The sequence below is a fragment of the Vanessa tameamea genome, chromosome Z (assembly GCF_037043105.1).
Source record: "Vanessa tameamea isolate UH-Manoa-2023 chromosome Z, ilVanTame1 primary haplotype, whole genome shotgun sequence".
NCBI classification, from domain to species: domain Eukaryota; kingdom Metazoa; phylum Arthropoda; class Insecta; order Lepidoptera; family Nymphalidae; genus Vanessa; species Vanessa tameamea.
The window spans coordinates 11,954,411-11,977,400 of NC_087341.1; the positions used below are offsets into that span (position 1 = coordinate 11,954,411).

At 30.1% G+C, this 22,990-nt stretch overlaps 1 protein-coding gene across 1 annotated transcript; it reads left to right on the forward strand.

Moving 5' to 3' along the window:
• The first annotated feature begins 7,864 nt into the window (after positions 1-7,864).
• On the forward strand, positions 7,865-19,018 carry LOC113401458 (uncharacterized). Its single transcript, XM_026641400.2, has 3 exons — positions 7,865-7,917; positions 17,469-17,629; positions 18,109-19,018. The coding sequence occupies exons 2-3, from the start codon at positions 17,484-17,486 to the stop codon at positions 19,016-19,018; spliced, it is 1,056 nt and encodes a 351-aa protein (XP_026497185.2). The 5' UTR covers positions 7,865-7,917; positions 17,469-17,483.
• Positions 19,019-22,990: the final 3,972 nt, after the last annotated feature.

Below are 22,990 nucleotides of genomic sequence, written 5' to 3' on the forward strand. Positions count from 1 at the left end.
CTGCCTGTGTCAAATACAGTAGTGTCAAGTTTGTATAACCATCGGCCCGCTGTAAAACAATGAGGTGGAATAAGGTCTCTTTAACAGGATGTGAGGTATTTGTCTAACGTAGCCAAATATTATATATAAATATATTACGAGTATTAACTGTTACTCCAATTAAAGTGTGATTTTGTATGGTATCCAAGTAACATAAATAACTGAAATATATTCGTTAGTAGATATATATTTTTTAATTTTATGATATAGGTAGGCGGACGGGCGGGCAAATAGGTCACCTGATGGTAAGAAAAATTAACCATTCCTTATATTGCCAATGCGCCACCAATCTGGCAAACTAGGATGTGCCTTGCGTTTGTAGTTGCACTGGCTCACTCACCCTTCAAACCGGAACACAACAATACTAATTATTTCTGTTTGGCGGTAGAATATCTGATGAGTAAGTAAGGGTAATTCATTATTCCAAAGTGTACAAATTTAAATATCAAATGAATATTACAAATGTAGAATATATATTTAATATATATTCAAAGTACCCACATTGTATTTGTATTGTAAATGTATATACGAAAATATTGTAACATAATTAAAACGTGTAAATTTTAACATGCGCCAAAATAAATTTATAAAAAAATATAAAACGAATATAAAACTAATAATTTAAAATTCTTATAAGTCATATAAGCATTTGTTATGAGTCTTAACTACTAATCACGGTTATCTTTTTTTTCAAACGCGATATTGCATGGCGGCTTGCAACAGTGCAGTGATTACTGCCTCGGGTTAGTTAGCCGCCTCACGTTAACTTGGGCTATGATTAATTGACTTCCATATTAGGTTCTACCTACATACTGTATTAGAACAACGGATTATGTTAAAATTAAATAAATTAATATCGGACGTGCGTTTATTTTAAGGCCTTATAAATAATAATATACCTTCGATTTTTAAATTATAATGCATAGTTAAAAATTTAAAATTCTGAAGTTCGTTTTAAAATTCATTGTATTTCGCTATATATTTAGTATAACAGTTTATTTAATTTATGTAAAATAAACAGGTTCTGCACTTTTGTTTCGAAACAAGATATTATTAATATCGTGGAATATTTTTATTATTATTATACAATTTCTATTGAAATTATAAAAGAGTATAGTGTAATTGTCTTAAGGATTGTACTGGTCCCCAACATTTTTGAGTTTCAAGGGGGTTATGGGGGTTTGTAACTTAAATGAAAAATGAGTGAATGACAGCACAGTGAGGGAATGATTTTTATTACAGATTAATTGAAAATAAAATGTTATTTAATATCTCAATTAACTTTTTTTATTGCAAAATTTTAATTCCTACAATAGATAACAGAGTAACAATATTGTCGAACAAAAATTACAGTGTTAACTCCAGTTTTTTAATTATTTTACTACTTTAACTAAATATATTTAATAAAGTTTCGAATATGTTCATTTTTATCCGTAAGTACTATAAAAAACAACATAAATGGCACTTCTACCAACGAATATGACATATCAGTCTATTCATAAATTACTTTTCAGTCTTTCCTGACTTTTGACTTAAAAGTTACTATATATTTCTTTCACAAAGTAACAGCCTTTTTTAATCAACTTTGGGGGATCCATTTTTTGAAGAACATCTTGCCAAAAAACTTGAAAGGATTTCACCCAGATAAACATCACCATCCCATTTTGCGAGAACATGATTACCAACTTAATATCCATAAATACTAGTATTTTGTACACAGGTGCTTGTTAAAGTTTGTACTGCATGTGTTGGCTTTAACATTGATTCTGTATGTCGTGTCGCTACTCTTAGTGTGTTGATATTAAAAGACTTACAGTCTTTATAATAACTGAGGTGAAAATATTGACATTTTTTAAAGCAGTCAAAACAAGATAGTGTTCTGAACTCGAGCATATTATTCAAGAAAATAAATTGTCTAATTCTTTGAGTACCGCGGAATGTATAAATTGAACCAGATTCCTTAATTAAATTATCTGTTCTATCAAAGTCCGCTGTACTTACATCAAAAAGCATTATTGAGGGACATTTTGAAACCAGAATTTCTTTTAAAAGAGTCAAATCTGTTATGACTTATCCTTGAGCCACAGCTTGATCAGCAGACCTTTTTAACGTTCCACCTACACCATCTGGAGCCCCTTTTCCGTGGCCTGGTTCCGAATAGTTCCATGAAAAATATGTGATATCTGAGAAAAATAGTTCCAAATGATGAGAGACTACATGGAATATAAATTTGTTTTTGTATTGGTTAACTAGACTATCACTTAGAAGACAATGTCAGGACAGTGTTGAGGTTTGGTTTTTTATCTTTTAGCCATTTGAATATTGGTCTTAGATGAGCCCACACTGTCATTGAATCATGGCGATTATTAGAAGATAGAGTACAAAAAGATTGAGCTTTAACGACATTATCGGAATTTATTATATATAAAACACCTATATGGAGGGTAACTTGCTGTCTACCACCGCCAAAATGAACCGCTTGAATTTCTTCACTGTATTTACAGGAGTAATTTTCGCTGAAGTCTATATGAATTAACACATCCTTGTCTGATACATTCTTCTTTAATTGCGTTATAGCTTGATATTGGTGTGCTATATTACCAGTATATTTAAGAAATGATGGCAATGTATTTTCTAATGTAACAGTCAGTTTTTTAAGGGTAGTAGATGTATTTTTTTTTATAGGTTTACGCAATTTTTTAGCTTTTCCATCCTTCTCATTTATTGTAGTTTCGTACATCCATTGCTGATAAATAACTAGTTTATCTGACTCTGGAAGATAATACTCGAGGGCCTTATCCTTACAGGTAAAGCATTCTTTAAATAAGCATTTTGTACTGTAAATATCACATGTTATAGCTGCTAGCATCCTCGGTATATTGTTATAGAGTAGTGTCTTCTTTTCGTCTAATTTAGCAACAATTAGCTCTGTATTTGCGTGGATAATACGTTTGCAAGGGTCCCGTTTGTTAATGTTTGCCCAAGTAACATTAAATGGTCTAAATCTACAGAACGTCGACAAACTTAATTTGTAGGTGACAGAAGTCAAAAACTTTTTGTGCTAGTTACTCAGTGTGTCAGTGAGCAAACGCTTTTGCTTTAATACTTTTCTCAATCTCACAAAATCTCTTTTTCCGGGACACATTCTAGAATTTTCATCTTTCTCTAAAAAATCCGCGACATCTTGCTTTACTTTTAACATTTTTTAGCTGAGTTTCCTACAAGTTCTTCCTGTTTTATACCTTTGATTTTTGTAAAAAGAATTTGATAAGTATGACAATATTTTCTTCCTTAAAAGATCTAATTTAAAACTTTTATAGTAGTCCTGTTTTGCTTTATGGGTTTTTAATCTTCTATAAGATTCAGTTAATTCTTTAATAAGTATTTCAGAATAAATAAGTTTCTTTTTAACAATAATCGGCACCTTTGTGTTTTTTAGAAATGAATCTACTTTAGCCTCTGGTGATGATATTTTATGTTGATTTTTTATTCTCATGCACATTTTTCTATATTTCTCTCTTCTTTTAACTTTTTTCAATTTCTTTTCTAATTTATATATTTTGGCGTATAATATTGGACGACGTTTTCTTAACTATCTTCGCCGTCGCGAAGCAAACGCATATCTATTAATAGCGTTGTTTTGAGGAGCAAGTTCTACAAATGCTATTGGACTATCAGGTAGCGTATTACTCATTAACGTTGACAATTTTTTATGTAAATTTTCTTTCTTTTTTCTATAAACTGAACTATTTATTCTTCATTGTTTTCTTTTTTGCCGTTTTTCATATTACTTACAGGCTATCTTATATCTTAAGAAAAAAGAGAAAGGTCATCACTTGACCTTTCTCTTTTTTCTTAAGATATTTAATTCTCTCCTTTTCTCGAAGCGTTTCTAAAGATTGAGAATCACTTTTCATTTTTTCCCTTCTTTTTCTGTCGTATTCCTTCTTCTTGAATTTAGCTTCTGCTTCTGTGACTTTCTTTTTTCTTGCCATGTCTTTCTTATATCGCCCTAAAAAACATACAACCCTGAATTTACCGAATTTATTAAAATATCTATCATTCCCTCACATCCCTGTCATTGCCTCACCTACAAATCGTATGAGGGAATGAGTGGGAGGGAATGACGAAATAAAACGTTACGTATAAAAAAGCTGTGAACATGACGTTACTTTTTTATGCCAATACATACTAATTAAATACCCCTAAAAACACATACAATAAGTAGATTATAATGAAAAAACAAACTATTACCTTTTCTTAAAACGGTGTGAGGAAATGAAAGGAGAAAATGTAAATTAGAATAATTAGAACTTTAAAGTAAATTTAACAGTACTGTTTATCACTGACACTCAAGTTCGCCATATTATTTTTATAGCAGTGCTGCCACATTACTAAAAATATAACGCTGCATTCAATTTGATTTAAAATTTCGCTCTAATTTCACTGTCATTTAAGCTACGAGGGAATGATTCACTTTTTAAGGACACATTAAAAAAGTTAATTTGTGTTTCTCCCTTAGTGTCTTTTGCCAACAAATATTCATTTTTAAAAAGACAATGTTGTTATAAATTAATAAAAAAAATTTATTATTTAAAAAAAATTAGGAAAGTCATGGAATATATTTGAAAATGTTTTAAATTTCGGTACTTGGGACACGATGAGGGTATGATTTTTGAAGTGTATATTTAAGAATATGTTTTTTATTTATAATAATGAAAACAAAATTAATTCATAATTTGGTGCACCCAGTGATGTGGTTTCATGAGAGAATCTTCTTAATTTTAATTTTCAGTCCAATTTTATAAAAATCAGCAAGGACAACAATTTCGATTTTTTTTTTGAGAATCAGCCAAATATCTTGAGTATCAACAAAAACAAAACACGAGCGATATTGTAGAGAATATAATATAAGTTATTTATATATTCTGTGCCAAACCTTCTAAAATAAAAGTATTATTATTATAGTCTGTAACTTGCCTAAAGTCTACTTTTAGAATATTCAGACGTAGATATTGTATCGAGCACTTCGTACTTTGTAAGTAGTCCGTACCAACCACAGCCTGGACCCTGAAACACACGTGTTCACACTAATAAAGGAATAACTGCGCTTTTATTGTTAAACTTCACTTCGTGTACGTAGTGTAATATTACTATTTACATTTCAAATCTTTTTTCGAATGAACATAAACATAAAATTTAACTATAGAGAAAATATATTATTTACACTGTTGGACCGCTTTCCATTTTTTTTTGTGCTTAAGCGGGCTGGTTTGGGCTGTACATGGTAGGTGGCGCAACGAACGGGAAGTAAATAAAATTCCCGGAGTTTTATCTACATATATAAAATAATTAATAGGATAAGAAAAAACAGCTCAGTGCCTTTGTCACCTCGATTTGTCAGACGATTATTTTCCGTGAACTTACGTCGAGCCCTATAAATAAAAATAAATTAAAAATTAAGGTAACAAGAGAAGAAAAAAATATGCACGAAACACATATGAATACACTTCTATACTAATATTATAAATGTGAAAGTAACCCTGTCTGTCTGTATATCTATTTATCTTTTGCACAAACCACTGAACCGAGTTTGATGAAATTTGGTATTTAGAAAGCATATTAAGGAATGGCGTAGACGTAACGTACTTACGCGAGCGAAACCGTAGGCGACCACTTGTCTTAAATATATTACTTACGTGGTCATTATATTTTACTGTATAGAATTCAAAGTACAGGACACGAACAAAGGCATATAAACGTAAACAAACTGTAACTCCGACGAAACGTTCTGAGTAAATTTTCACACAAAAGGTGAACTCGCCTTTAGCGAAAACCGTGTTTGCAGTGTTATTATAGAAGCCACAACCCTTCAGCATATTCAAAGATAATAACTGCTGCCCGCACTATCTTCGTTGTGAATTCAACATGTACACAAAAGTAATCCCGTAGATTATGAAACAGGAGATAGGGCGCGCCGAACTTAATAGTGAAGCAACAAAATCGAATACAAAATCAAAAGCGGATCTAAGTCTAATCTCGACTCGGTTGTTTTTCGGTACATCAAAAGCGCTGTCATTTAATTATTAATTAGTGTATAAACAAACTTTTAATTACTTCACCAACGACCGAGAAATTACATTAGCTTTTGATTTTGTATTCGCTTTTACTATAATGCTCCGCGCGCTCCATCTGCCTTTCGTTTCATAATCTGTGAGTAATCCTATTTAATCTACTTTTACGGGTATATTTGCATAATTAAACTAGGCACTGAAGAATATTAAAATATAGTCAAATTATAACTATAATTTATATTTAAAAACGTATTATTAATCTCTACAATGTATAAAAAAATGGAATGGGTTTTATAATAAACTATTCGCTGTATATTATTTACAAAGATCATTAGATGATTTTAAATGAAATTTTGCACACATTTATCGTTATATATTGCATTGAATAAATACAAATAATAAATTTAATCAATGATACACCATTTAAACCATATCAAATATATTTAAAAAAAACCATAAAAAACTAAAACAAATTATTTTTTGTTCACCAATATTTAATAATTTAAATTAAGTATAATTTTTTTTATATGTAAGTTATTGCTGTTTATAAAACGCGTTCATTTAAGTTTAAAAATCGAACGCCTTTTCATTGTACCCTTCTTTTTATATATATAATAATATTATTTTGTGATATTTTCCATCATACTTTTTATTCCAGAAAATCAAAAGGTTCTAAAGAGATCAAATATATAATTAAAAAGGATAAAAATTATTACGTATTCTTTTTAATTTTAACCAGTACTAAGATAAAGTGCTTATAAATTAATTGAAATAGTTTTCTTGTTTAACTTTGGTAATAAATTAATGTAGTACATAGATTTAAAAAAGGACCACCCCTAAATAGCAAAGATAATAATAGTCAAACGATAGATAAAGACAAAGTATGCTGACCGCGTGGGTGTAAAAGAGATGGAAAAATAGTTGCTACAACCATTATGGGTGGTCGAACACGTTTTTTTTTCTTTGCGATTTATACTCGTACAATCGGTTTGGGAAAATCAGTGTTAATGTCAGATTTATTTTAAAGATTTTTTAAACAAAAATAATAAATGTTTGTTTGATAATATTATTATAGTGCGAATGGGGAGTCCTGGTCTTCTCTCTGTGACGAGGTTTTGAGCTTATTAAGCCATTGCAGGCTTCGTGTCACGTGTGGGTTTCATCCCGATTTTTCTTCACTATCGAACACGAGGCGAATAAAAGATCAGTGGCGCTTGTTCAAATATAAAACCGGGATCATCAGCTAAGATTGAATAATATTTAAGAAATATATAATATATTAGAATAAAACTACTAATACGGCGTACGACGTTCAAAACTGTTAAAGTTTAAAATATATTATAATCAAATTAAGCGTTATGTCTGTATAATCGATTTTAACATTTAGAATATATTTAAATCAATATCTTTTTCCTCTATTTAATTCGATACTTGATTGAATTTTATAAAATAATTAATTTATTAACGTCATGTTCATTCATACTCGGTGGCTTACCTATATATAATTAAATCATATTTTAGCGTTCTTTAATTTAATTGATATATATTTTAATATTTATTTTTCGATTATTATTTTGTCATCAACGCAGTCATTATACATTTTAACGTATAATTAGTAAATGACTTGTGACAATAGGTAAAGAATAATTCATTTTATCGAAATTCTCAGAAGATTTCGGCATCGCGTGTCAATTATAGTCGCGACCCAACAGTAGTGTAGCTTGCTATTATATGACATTCACGCGTAGTCGCGGTGCAGACATCGGGTAGACAGAGCGCTTTCACGGCTTCGTCGTGGTTACCGGTAACTTTCAAGTTCCCTTTGTTTACTTCGTCACGTGTCGCACTAAAATAAAGCTTATTCTGTAATAATAAACGTAGAAAATAATGTTCACACGTATGCACGCAACATTATATATTTGTTTTTAGTTCTTTAATGTAATCTCTGGTATTTATCACTTTGGTTTTGTTAATACATATTTTTTTGTAATACATATTACTATGAATACTTCAGACATCGTATATGTGTATTAACTACGCAGTGTAGTGCGTAATAAATTAAACGAATAAAATTAAAAACGCGTCGGAGTACTTTGATATTACTATTCTCAATACTTGAATTTATGAACGTAAATTATTATTGTATCGTTCATAGGAACATTTCGTATTCATATTTTTATTGTTATGTGTCGTGAGCCATCAACAGCGGAACCTAGTATTGTAAATACAGGTAGAACATGCTTAAACTACTTTTTATTATATACACAGAGGCACATTTATTTGCACCATATCATATTGATCACACGTCACAGTATGTTATTAGTTCGTCCCAAAAATGAACCAAGTGATAATATGTCCTGTAGTTGAGTCATAATAAACAAAACTTTAACGTTTTAGCGATTTTATATATATAAACTGAACCCTTATAGTGTAATTTTGCTGCAGGCGTTATTAAGGCCATTTAATCGGTTTAAGTTTGCTTGTGTTACAAAGAGAAATACTTAATTTAGCTAATGCGAAAAATATTATAAAGTGTATTTTATTATAAGTATATATAGTACGTCCCACAGCTGGGAATCCATCGTCGTTTTAACTAAGCCTGCGATGTCACGAGCTAATACCAACGTACATAATTAACAATAACAAGAATCGACCTAAAAATCTATAACCAATTTCACAGCTTTGTGCTTGTAGAATATGCCATCAGTGAGTCAATTTGCTTGTAATATTTTTCACATAGAAAGCGATTTTTAATAGCTTAGAGGTAAAAATTCGTATTGAGCGGCGCCTTTAATATACGTAAAGATAACCGACAAAGGAGCCGAAATACAACGCACTATTCGATTGCATTGTTTACTTGTGTATTGTTAGTTACAAAAAGTTCGAATGTTTAAATCATTTATTCATAAATATTAGGTTTGAGTTTGACTAAAATTAAAAATCTACCCCATAGAACTGGATCTAGAAGACTGAAATTTGAAACAAAGGTTTATTTTATAATAAATGAATCCGCCAAGAAAAGTACTTTCGTAATTTTGGAGTGTTGTGTCTAACGAAAGGGTCAAGTTATACGAAATTTATCCATACGAAGTCGAAAGGGGCAATTAGTAAATTATAATATTTCTAACATGAGAATAGTCGGAATGATATTTATATTGATTCAATATTGATACTCTATACGATACTGCTGAAAAGTATCTATTTACAATGTTTAATTAATTTATTAAATATTCTATTACTTTGGAACGTTGGAAGACTATTGATATATACGAGTAGGTACGAAGAAAATTCTGACCAGTGTTATAATGCTGTACGGTTAGAGAGATAGGTATAGGATTGTACGATTTCATATGAACTATATTTATATGTAGATGATGTGCGTAACATATTGATATTTATAATCTTTATAATTGATTTATTATCTGTTTCATACGGTGATTTTCATCAAAAGTAACGACAAACTTATAAACGCAACGTTGCATCGTCCAAATATCAATAAATCCTTCTTATTGCAATGTTGTCGTTTTGATAAAATCTGTATATATTTTTAGCTTTGCCAATAAATTAATTTAAATGTTTTCTTAAGATATCATTAATATATACGGCATATTACTCAACATATTATTAAAGATGATAAAAATTCATGTCGTTAGTATTAACTGATTTTCAGACAGGATATATAATGTACAAATAATGTATGTAAATTGATTTGTTTGGTTGACATTTGTAATTGTAATGATAGAAAAGAGTAAATGTCTAGTTTTTTCTGGTTTTTCTCGGTAGAATCTTCATTCGCAACTGCTGCTGAAATTTTCTTGTAAAATATACTCGAATGAAGTATCGAATACGTACCATAATTTAAAGATATAATATGACCAATTTTATCAACAATTTACCAATATAATATTATAAAATCTGTTACTTATATGATGTTGCTTCGTCCGAATATAAATAGATAGGATATAAGTGTCTATTATAAGAGAGATCGTTATATTCATCAAAGATTATATTTTAAGTAAAAACTTTTCGTTGTAAAACCACATTATACAATAACGTGATTTTGTATTATTAAATAATTATTTAATTGACAAAAAAACGATTGTGATTGTGTTTATTTTTTTAAATTAATATCTTCTGTGTGGAAAAAAATATGACGTATTATATATTGCGTTCGGATGCACACATTCGTTTTACACTATGCAAGCGCGAAAGCTTTCCATTCAATCATCTATCGTATTCAACGCGCTTTGTATAATATTGTCTTGCTAACAATTTTAGAGAGAGACGAAAATACTTTGTAAATGAGACGGCAGCAATAGTTCCCACAACGATTACGTTCACCTGAGGTGAGATAGTTGCGTCAAAATATTTTATCGAATTCGAATATCGATAAACATATTATTATTATTATAAAGTTAATCTAAGTTTTATTCTATTGCCTGTTTCTAAGACAAATGCAAAAACGGGCTTGAATTCAGTACGATCTGAGAGCGTGTTATATCAATGTTACTGCAAAATAAATTTTCTATTATTTCGTTACATTTACGATAAAATATGAATTTTGTTACATTATTTATAAAATTCCCTAGCATACTTAATAGAGAGGGGTCTATAATTTTTAAGGAAAATAAATCAAATTTTACTTCATCGATAAACTATCTAGCGCTGTACAACACTCAAAAGAATGCACCTTGACAGCACTAAGGGAAATAGTTTTTTTAAATCACATCAGACTTCACAATATATCATCCCTTTATTTACTCACTGCTACATATTCGCGCACACAGCTTTGTCTGGTGTTTGATAGATTTTAGGGCAAAGGGGTCTTGATTATGGATGATAATTTCTATAGAACTGACACCAACGGTAACGAGTGTGCAACGTTCGAATCTATATAAAAAGCCAAACGATTCATTTTATCTTGGGGCTTTGCTAAGTAATAATACTTAAATGTCTTGTAAATATGAGGCGACTAAAATAATTACTTCGGGACAAACATTAATTTGTCTTGACAGAAAAAAAAGCGTATAAATCAGTCACCGTTTAAATTGGTAACACAATACAGCATTTCGGCAATAGGCGTGGTCAGAGATAAGATTTTATTTCTTTGAGAATCGCAGGGGGTCAGTCTTTTGTGATGGTAATGGAGGAATGAACTAAAGAATTAGGATGCGTAGTGCAATCGATACTGACTGGCCGATGTGACCTCCTTTGTAACAACTGACCCTATGACAGGTTGTATTGTAAGTGACACGCTTGTCCGATACGGGTTTGCAAGTGAGAATATAATTTTCAATTGAAAGAGGTCAAGGATATCAAGTTAAAACCCCTGTACAGGTACAGCGACATTTCAAAAATTCAGACAGGTCAATGTACTTTTTGTGTTAATATTATAAATCAATATACAAATCATATGTCATGTATTTTTTTTTTAATCCTTTAGAGAAATGATTTGGTTTATTATAAGTTCGGAAAATTAAAAAGTATTTATTTGGTCTCGATGTGTTTTAAATACAATCTGAAAAAAAATGATGTCAGAATCGAATTTAGAATACGAGTTCTATCTTATTTTACAAACAAATTAAAACAATTGAAATTTAAGCCGTTTCAAGAAATGAACTTTTAAAAGTAAATTCAAGCCTTTTCTAATTTACTCAATTGTCTTAGTTGGTTACTAAAGCGGTCTTTGTCCTTTATTGTTTGTCATTGAAATAGAAATAAGAGTTCTTCAAATTTTGAGAAAAGAATGTACCATTAATGAGTAAACAAAGATATTATCCAAAATCTGTATTCTGACCAATTTTAAATGGAGTAAAAATAATATAATACATTTAATTTTATTTATTTATAATAGGTAGGTAAACGCACCACATGATGGTTAGTGGTCACCTTTACCAATTGGCGCTGTAAGAAATATTAGTGTTATTGTTTACATTGGACAAATTGAGATATAAAAACAATTTATTTTATTAAGAAACCTCCAACAACAGTTTTTTTCTAAACATAAAAATATCCTATATAGCTTTATTGATAAGTTAATCCATAAGTAAATTTAAATTTTAAATACTTAGTTTAAACACGTGCTATCATAAACTCGTAATAACCAATGTGCAATAAACATCACGTCTAACAAAATTGTACAGAATTCGTAAGAGTAGTGCAACGTGCATTTGGCGCCTACTAAGATACATAGCTTTTTTTTTAAACATTATTAAACTTAAATTCCTTGAAAAACTACAAGCCATATTGAGTCTTTCGTTAATAACTAAAAGTATTATAATGGTCTATATCTCATTCTGTTAAGGATAAAATCTGAGTTAATCGCTTTCGACTAAAGTAATTTTTATTTTTATCTGTATGTAATGGTAATAAGGTGTATAATTGGATGTGCAATATTGATGTCCTGGCAGCAGGATAATAATAATTTGTGTTTTTTTGTTATTCAAGATGTCTGTGTGCGATGGATGCACCAATGATTTCGTATGTGTGCTTGTCTAGTCGTGTAGCAGCTGTGCCTATTATTTCGAAGTTGTGTGCAAGTATTATTTAGACCGACTGAATAGATTTGATTCTTGACATGGTATTGGACCGTCTCTTACTGAAATGAAAAATAAAAAGATATTTATTTTCATTATAATTATACAATAAAAACAAAATGTGCTGATAAATGTAAGTGAATGGTATTAAATTAACCTACTTTATAAATTAATCCTGTTTGGGTTATAATTTACAGGGTTGCGTGTTACATTGAAATTTGGTCTCGCTAAAAATATAGTTGACGGCGGCTTAAAAGACGCAGCGAAATGTGTTTTTATTTTGTGTCAGTAATTATGCAAAGTAAACCGATAAAGCGATTCCGCTAAGTCACGATTAAGTCGTTGCAATGAGTTTTTTACGAAGTAAAAGAAATCGATGCAAATGACGGTACTCGTCTTTCTTATAACATGAATTAGTAACTAATGAAGACACATCGTACCAACATACGAGTTAAATACAGTCGGTTCATAAACACAAAGGTTAAAGACTATAGTTTTTTTTTATGTTATTAAATTTGTATGTATATGTGTTAACCTTTTACTTTTTAATTTGACGCTATGAAGGTTGCATTTGTATCAATTAATATTTAGTAGAGGTCAAAAATGTAAATATAGCATGTTATTAATTTTATTATAGACAAAACTATATAATTATTTCCATCATTACTTAAGAACGTTTATTTAAATTCAAATTTCATAAATTAAAAACCTGTTTTTTCTATTTCGACAAACGACCAAAACTATCCAATCCTCGTACAATAACACAGAAACATTTTTTGCATCGTTGGCGAAGCCATTCCCAAGAACATGTGGACCGCTATGTTGCTAGATCAAATACACCATCCTGCCGGCATTGTAGCTTTATCAATACTTTCGAAAAAAAAATCTTGCATACATCTCTCTCATTCTTATATAACAGAAATCCCAATGCAAGAAAGAGATAGATAAAAAACGTCGTCCAACATAATTACTTTCAAAATGAATAGAAACTAAACAATGTGTTTCGAAAAGAATAAACTGTCGCTTCGCTAAGTCTTGTTCAGGATAATTGCTAATTTGTGTACTGAGCTTTTATGTATTCAAGTATTTACTGCATTTCGTTTGCTTTCGTTTTAGTAATTCCTACTATATTGCATTTTAAAAATAATTTAATCTATAATATACCTATGGCTTAAATAATGTTCGATACAAAATAATGTTTGATTAAAGAAGGTATATATTTTTTTTAAATTAAATTATATAATATATACGAATATAGTACAAATAAATCTATTAATTTTATTTCAAACTTACTAAATACTTATATACGATCTAAAAAAAACTTACTTGTGAAGCAAAAAATAATCAATAAGTTTATACATGCATAGTCTTCGCATATATTAAAATTGACCATGATGCGTTTGCAATTGATAGTTATTGGCAGCAACTCCGTGACATAGCATAGCAATAAACATATTTGTATATGAAACTATTTCTTAAAATAACAAAAATTTTAACCACGTAAAGTGTGCGAGCTAGGAGATACTATTTCCGCAATATTCAGTACTGTCGATTTGGAATTAATATTTTCGTATCGTGTTTTAAACCAGATTTAATCCGTCACCTTCAACTTAACCTTTACAAGTGTATGTTTGTTTTTATTTTTTATTTTAACCATATAAAATTTATAGCACAAAAATTTATAAATGGTAGAATTATGACATTAATGTTTTATTGATCATATGTTAGCAAGGTATGATGCCGTATCATATAATGCTATTGAGCTGAATATAAAGTTGTTTACAGTCTTGTGATGAAAACGCGTCTCGTTTTATATCGACACTTTTTATTAGTTTTTTGTTATTCGAAACTTAATCTAAAATTAAGTAAAAATTATAGCGGATGCTCACAGTATGTATCCATATAACACTTTTATTTACTTCAAATATCTTCAATAGTCATAAATGAGGAGACGTTTTGTGTAATGTCAAACTGAAAGAACAACTAAACCATAAAAGATATAAACCATAAGATGTAGCGCTTCTCCGAGAATGTGTTAATATAAAATATTATCAAATAAGCTGCGCTTCGTAGTTTCATTAGCTTTTTTAGACTATTGACGTGACAATTAATATAGTGTTCTTTAAATAAATTGCTCGGGTTTCCATGAACATATTATTTCATATTTTATGTATGCGTAATTTTTATCTGCACTTGTATTAGGATAAGTCGATATTAAATATATATTTCTTTCCGTTACTAAAGCTAAAACAAAGCTATAAATTCGTTCTGTAATGTTGTAGTTAAAACAGTATTTTTCTTTGTAACACAGCATACCTACTCACTTAGTACACTTAGTATTGTTTAGTTCTGGTTTAAAGGGTGAGCGTGCCAGTATAACGTCATGCACGTGGGGTATAAAATCTTCCCAATTATGTAAGGGATATTGCCAATGGCTTTGGACTTTGGTGACTACGTACCATTTAAAAAAGCTACATCTATTTAATGCCATAATTTTTGTCATAAAAAGACATACCGTTTTAATAACAAGTTGCAAATAAATATATTTTATGGTTTATTTATCGAAGGTATTTTATATTAAATTGCTCTTAGCAATAATAAATCTATAACAGAAAAAATGTAGTGAAATCTTCATGTTAACTGACAACAGCCGTGTATTCCGTAGTTATGTTCTGATGATCATTTCTGGGCTGCAAATAAGTTGTTAGGAAATATAAATAATATTAAATCGACTTCATATATTTCATTCATCGTTCTTTTCAAGTTATCTAATACTTTATAGAAGGTTCTTATGGAAAGAAAAATTGAGAAAGAAGATAGATGCCACTCATCACGAGGTCTCCGAAATTATAGATCCGATTGACTTGAATTTTAGCATGAGGAGGCGCTTTCTAAGAAAGGATTTTTGGAAATTTCAATTTCTAGTTTAATATGTAAAAGTTTTGTTTTACATTAATTAAATATCCTCACATATATGTAACATGCTTACAAATGAATAGTAATAATATGACAAGAATTATATATCGATAATATACTGTTATCGATTCTATCGTTTTACTCATAAGGGAATATTAATTTAATTGTTTTAAAAATCTATAAAATACTAGTAATTACATGACATTAAATTCCCTGTACAATCTCAAATTAATCTTCAATAGCTCATTAAAATATATGCATATTAAATTATAGCCTTTCAGACCAAAATGGTTGCTATTCGATATTTTATAAATAAACATAATATTGTATTCGTACCCTCATGAAAAATCTATCGGAAAGGCTCTTGTTATAGGATTAATAATTAACGAAAAATCCTTCTCTCATAATTAATACCCCTTAGTTGGAGCTTTTACCACCACGCTCCATTGCGGATTCGTATACACACATGTAGCTAAATATTACGAGACATATACAGATTTCATCACAAAGCATCAGAAAATTAGAATTTCCAACGCCGAATATGATTGATAATATTTAAATATACATATAAAAAATTACAGTGGATTGGATAAAACGATTTTCAGTTCACATCTAAATATTCTATAAGCTAAGCCTATCTTATAGAATCTGTGTCCTAATCAAAAGTAGTTTTGCATAAACGAACAAACATAACGACGCTTAAGAACTCGATATTTATATATAAGTATACATACCGATGTCACAGTAGTAAAATTATAGTTTATCGTTCTTAAACTGTTTTCGTGCAGTAGTGTCCCTTAGTTAATAACTTTTAATCACGAAAGGACTTAATTGATGCTAATAGTTACTTTGCTAATACAATGAAAGTTTACTCAATATGATCTTTATATTTTTACCTTTTTAATTATATTTGTAATTTAAATTATTGTTGTTAACTAAAATATTCTGGAGTTCAAGTCTATCTTTTACCGAATATTGAGTCTTTACATTTATATAATATATGTATGTTCATATGTACTCGTATATCTTCTAAAATACCTATCATAATTTCACAAATGGGATACCATTAGATACGTCTTGATCGTCCTCTGGTTATAGGCTAACGTCATACTAAATTGAATATGGCGCCATATTCAACGACATAAAGTATGTAATATATTTTTGTAATTGTTTCATTTTGCTAACACGCAGCTCAGCTGATCGCTTGTGTAATTAATATGACGGATAGATAGTCGGTTTCATTATTTTATTAAATTTCACGAGTTGAAAAACAAATTACTTACTGATGGTAAGTGTCATTCCACCCATATACATTAACACATAAGAAGTATGAACCACATACCTCAAACCGTCGATTCATTTACAATAGAGACTAGCGTAAACACAAGTGCACTCTCTATTCCCACACTCACATAATACGATGAGACGGTAAAACCGATACGACCGAAAAGTGTTCAGGTGCAAGACAAGACTTTACGAACATTCCGAGGCACGAGAGTGTGGACACTTCAGAATGTACATTGCACTATACTGGACCCGACGTGTTGGTAGCATGGTGCTTTGTCTACCTCTTTGGTCTAGTAGCTCACTTATGAGGCCACAAATTTCGGAAAAACTCAGGGAGAAGAGAGTGCACCTGTGTTTGAGCAGACACATTGTACACCGTAATATTTCCCATTCAGACTAAAATCTCTTGAGAAAGGGCTCCGTCGTCGAAATCGGGCGGGAGGGTAACATGTATGAAGTGACATGTTATAAAAATATGGCGAATATTAAAATAAACAAAGACCGTAATATGTACATGCTGGTTCATAATAAAAAATATTTAAATGCAGAAAACAGATGACGCTTAAAGTTTTACTATCGAGATAAACAATTTTATATTTTACTTTTCAATTCTCAGACAACTTGAAACAATATGAAATGCGCTAAATTACACCTTCAAGATAGATCAACGATAAAATCAAACAAGACAAATAATGAGAAGCCTAGGAGATTCTGTCAGAAACGAATGGTTAATCCGGAACACGAAGAAGACCCTCGTTGGACTGATGTTTATGAAAGGTTTTTTTTTTAAATCAGTTACTGTATTGTCTCCGCAGAATCTTGTGTCCGTTCTCAGTGTTTATATTTATTTTTGTTATTTCCTTTAATTAGGAAATTTTATTCCTGTACGTAGGTATATAGTATATGATATTCTTACTTTTATTTTTCATTTATTTCAAATTGATCTTTATGATAGCCGAAGATTGTATTTTTATCAAAGGTTTTCACATAAATTAATTTAACGAATTTATATATTTATATTATAGGAGGCAAACGAGCCGGAGGCTCACCTGATGAAAACAGACTACAACCGCCCCTTTATTTTAAATTTCATGATCAGCCAACGTTTTAAACTATTCTTATAATGTATATAAGAAATAAAGTATCCAGCATTTTAACTCCAAACTAGCATTTATTTACCTATTTGTAATAAAATCAATGGTACCCGTATAAGAACTTCAAAATTTTAATTCAATTAATATAAGATCTACTTTCAGATTCTATTGCAACGATCACGACAACTGTTACTTAAACGAAACAAATGACAGCGTTGGGACTCACCAAGGCCGGGAAGATTTGTTTCTGACAGTCCAAAATTTGCAGTTCCTAGGGGATGTTGACCAGAGAAGGAGATCCAGAACAAGCTTTAAATACAAAACTTTAACCGATAGCCAAAAGCATCGAATGTTTGTTAAACAAGTAATTGACGACTCATATCAAACTGATGTGGCGCGGTCTTCAATCCTCAGCGATTATGCCGACAACTACACAAAATACTTTTCGAACAACGACCAGTCTAGACCATCATCTAGTAAATCCAGTATTATTTTATACAGCTTGAATAACAAATATAAAGAAAACAAATCGACTCAAGTTGACTTAAGAAATGGTCAAGTAAAGAAAAAAACAAAATTTGAAAAGATTAAAAGTTTAAAAAAACGCGACCTCAAATCAACTGTTAATGAAGAACTTAAAGAAAATCAATGTGACAATAACTCTGCGGATACAAAAATCACATATCACAGAAATGGAAAAAGAAAAAGTCTTACTATTTCAAGAGCAGATAGTCCTGCCACAGTTCAAGTTATTCGGGTTGATGTTGTCTGTAATTACAGCTGTAGCTCCACAATGTCTGATTACGACGAAAGTAAGAAAGAACTAAGCACTATTGACACCGAACAGGACGACAAGGAAAATCAAATGATGAAACCAAAAATATCTCATTACCCTAAAAAATATGTCCTAACAAATACCGTCAAAACCTTAGACGAGAACGTTTCTGGTGGAAAAGTCACATTGTTGTGTAAGACCTTTAAACTGACTGATCGGGCAAAAATGTTCTTAGATAGAAAAGACATTGATTCAGTTAATTCTGTTAGACCGAATACGAGTAAAGTTAGAAAATAAACGGTTGAAACTATTAGACTATTTATTTAAATTACATAAGCATCGTCTATAGGTTTACTCAAATTTTACAAGGTTATTTTATAGATTATTTATTTTTCTTTTAGTTTAATTGCAGCATATTTCTAAGAAAGTATTCAATTGTTTTTAATACGCTACACTTTACTGTTTTTAAATTTAAATTTGGAAAAAATATGTTGGTAAAAAAAAACTAGTATGAATAATAATTCAAAAATTATGTCTTCCAAATGTTCTTATAAGTTATGGATATATTTTTATTGTTATTGAAAAACAGACATATATAGCTATTAATCCTTATTTTAATTTTTTTTATTGTAAATGTATAACAACATATTGTGATATCGTTTTTTTTCTTGACATTTCATTGTCGTATTATATATAATATTTCCATATTATATAAAATACTAGATAATCGTAATGATAAGTATAGTTCATGTCTTTAATTAGATAAAGGCGTAACGTGTCGAGTACATGAGCGAAATCGGGACCAGCAGAAACGGCAATGATTAACGATCGGAACGGAAACGTTTCTGAATATTAATTTGTAGTGGAGGTCACCAGAGCCCTGGCAAATGTGACACGGCCGCAACGAAAGGATTGGTACGCCATGGACCACCCCGCCCGATGGGGTGTGTGTGCCGAATTTATAGGTGTGAGAGATGGAACTTCAGGGTAGCTAAAGGGTGAGGTGGACTTCGGACCCCCCTCACTTGGAGGGCTGTAAACCCCCCAATTTGCCCTAGTCCGGCACCCCGCCCGAGGCTCCCCGTCCGTTCCTGTCCAAGCGATAAGAGGGAAGAGGGGTGAGCGTCAAATGGACGTTTTACGCATAATTTAGAACAGTAAATGGATTCGAACGCTCTCCAAACAGCATACCTACCATGGAAACATTAATAACATTAGTACTATAATTTAAGAATAATATGATATTGTAATCGCGAGTAGCTAATTTAAACTTGATCTAACAATTAAACACTAATATATATATATTACAAAAAAAATATATAAAAAAAAAATTAAAATAAACAACTCTAGTTTATATACAATTTCCGTATAAGCTTTTATATGTATGTACATATGGCTTTTATACGAATTATCTTATTCAAATATTTATATATTTTAAAATAACTGAAAATTAAGGGCTAATATTGAAAGACTAATACTTCAATTAGAGGATTATATCAGCTTAATATCATAGACAGTCATACCCAATAACCAAAATTGGAACAGCGTGGTGTAATAAGCTCAAAATACTTTCCTCAAATGGAATGGCTATTTCTCTTACTCCAAGCAGTTATAAATAGTTTATTGTAATGACTGACCGTTAAGTTGTAAACGTATATTCGAAAAAGCTATTACATCACATTATTTTAAAATCTTTATTGACCAAAGAAATTAATACGAAGGAATATATTTAATCTAATCTTTCTAATCGAATCTAATATCTAATCTAATCATATTATAAATGTTTATTACCTAATAACGCAAAAACGACAGAACATCCTGACTCAACAAAAATTAATTTTCAAACCGTACAGTTTTAAACTGCTATTTTCGTCAAACTTATTTGAGTGCAGATGTAATTATTTTACACAACAAAGAACAAGAAGAAGAAAAACTATTCATAAATAGGCGAAAATAAACGAAAATAGTTCAATACCTTTTTCTCCTCTGTTTGTCAAATGACTTTTTTGTTTTGTAGCTGTTCAAGAGCTTTAGATATATTTTTTATAAAACCGCTTTTTTATTAATATTTTTTTTATTCACCATGACCGAAAATATTTTTTCTGAATGACTAACGTTTCATTTGAAATATATTAATGTCTATGGGTAGTGGTTACCACTTACTATGAGTGCAGTTAAAAAGTCGTAATTTTATTAATGTACTGTATATAATTTTTCTCCAAGTTTAGTTTAATCATACGGAATAAATTTGAATAATTACGGAGTTCTTGTAAATTTAATTCGAATTATTTCGATCTTTCTCATTTCTATATGTTGTACTTTATTTTGGAATATATATACATATATGTTTATCGTACAGTATGTGAAAGAATTATTTTATTTGATTTATAATATAATAATAAATCTCAGTATTTTGTATTTACATAAATACGAATGGAAGAGAGTTCGGGATTGGCGATATGCAGTGATATCGACCTTGTGGTATACACGTGACGCAAAGTTTAGTTATCTACTGAATTTTTAAAGAGTTCTACCCTTTTCAATTACTCGTTGAGAGAGGGTTGTTTCACTGTCCAAGCTTGGTTGACATTCCTTTTTGAGATGTTTAATTATTAACGGAAATTTCTTAATTTAGATACAACTGAAAAATTGCTTCTGTTTCGCACAACCACACTGTGGAACCAGCTTTCGGCGGTTTTTCCGAACCGATACAAATTGGAAACCTTCAAGAAAAGAGCGTACTCATTCTTTAAAGGTCGGCAACGCACCTGTAAGGCCCCTGGTGTTATAGATGTCCATGAGCGGTGGTAATCACTTTCCATCAGGTTAGCCTGCTGCTAGTTTGTCCTATCATTAAAAAAAAATCGAATTCCTCGGCTTTCGTGTTTTGTCGTTCGACTTCATTGTAATTCAAATCATACAGTGTACTCCACATTTCATTAGAAATTATAATTTAATCTTGCACATTTTTAATTCAATATGTTGTTGTTTATAATGTTGTTATCATGTCAGTAGCCATCACTTTATCTAAATTCGAATCAATAATTATTACAAAATTAAAATGTAATCTGGTAATGATTGTTAATTCATATTTATTTTCTTTATTGTAAGTTTTAAATCAACGTGTGTATTAAAATAATAAAATCTCTTATAAAGTGTTTGTTGCACAGCAATTCACACTTAATTTAAAAATAACTTCAAAAAAGTGATCGAAGTGTAATAAATAAATAAAAAACTATATTATTATATCTGCATGACTGTTAATAGGGTTAACGAACTTATATGTTAAGCAAAACCCACGCCGTGTCCGCGTGACTAAGTGTTTATCTTCATAAAATAGCCGATTAAAGTAAATAAACAAAATATTCAGCTTTATTTGAAATGAAGCTCATCTATATAATAATGACAAAGTAAAAATACCAGAGTTACATCCTTTCATCACTTTAAATAAATTTATAATACTAGCTGGCGCTCTCGACTTCGTTCGGACAAAGTATGTCATCTGAACTTTTTAACCAATGAAATATAAGTATTCGAAAACCGATCGATGTGTCCGTACTAAAGCATCGTACAATCCCACTCGCATATTTTTTCACTCGTCTTTCTATCTATCTAACATTTCTTAAATAATATCTCGTAATCGTTCTAAAATCCAAAATGTAGGTCCAAATTGCAAAGACTAAAAAGATAATATCTTTATTTATTTCGCTAAGATAAACATTTTGTCTTACTGATATTTAGTTGTCGTTATTATATTTCCTTTATTCATAAAAAAACTGTTTACTGTGTGGGTTATGTATGCTGACACGTGACTCTTCTGAAGACGTTTTTGATACCATATTGTTTTGACAAAGTGTATTTGTATCTGTTATAGTTTCAGCAGAGTTCGCTTTAAAACCTTCTCGACTCTCAATTGTCTCTGTGACGACGTCAGTACTGTATAGTCATACCTCAGAAAATATGTAACATATTATGTAGCGTTTGTCCGACCTGAAATTATACACCGAATAAACAAACAAAACCTACCTCTTTATAGTAAATTTAGGGGTTAATTTAAATTTTATTTATGGTGATTTGAATTTAATCGTGCATAGGAATTGTCGCTTAAGTGATTTCTGTTCATAAATGATTTTAAAATAATCTAATTTGAATTTTAAACGTTATATTTAAGTGCGTATTATTGTTTTATATAAAAAAATATAAACAGTAACATTATAATATAATTAATCGTGATATGGATTCTTTCTATGAGAACTTAATTATAACTTT

Coding starts and splice junctions, on each gene's coding strand:
- LOC113401458 (XM_026641400.2), top strand. CDS start 17,484: ATGAAATGCGCTAAATTACACCTTCAAGATAGATCAACGATAAAATCA. Junction 17,630..18,108: donor TGGACTGATGTTTATGAAAG/GTTTTTTTTTTA, acceptor ATCTACTTTCAG/ATTCTATTGCAACGATCACG.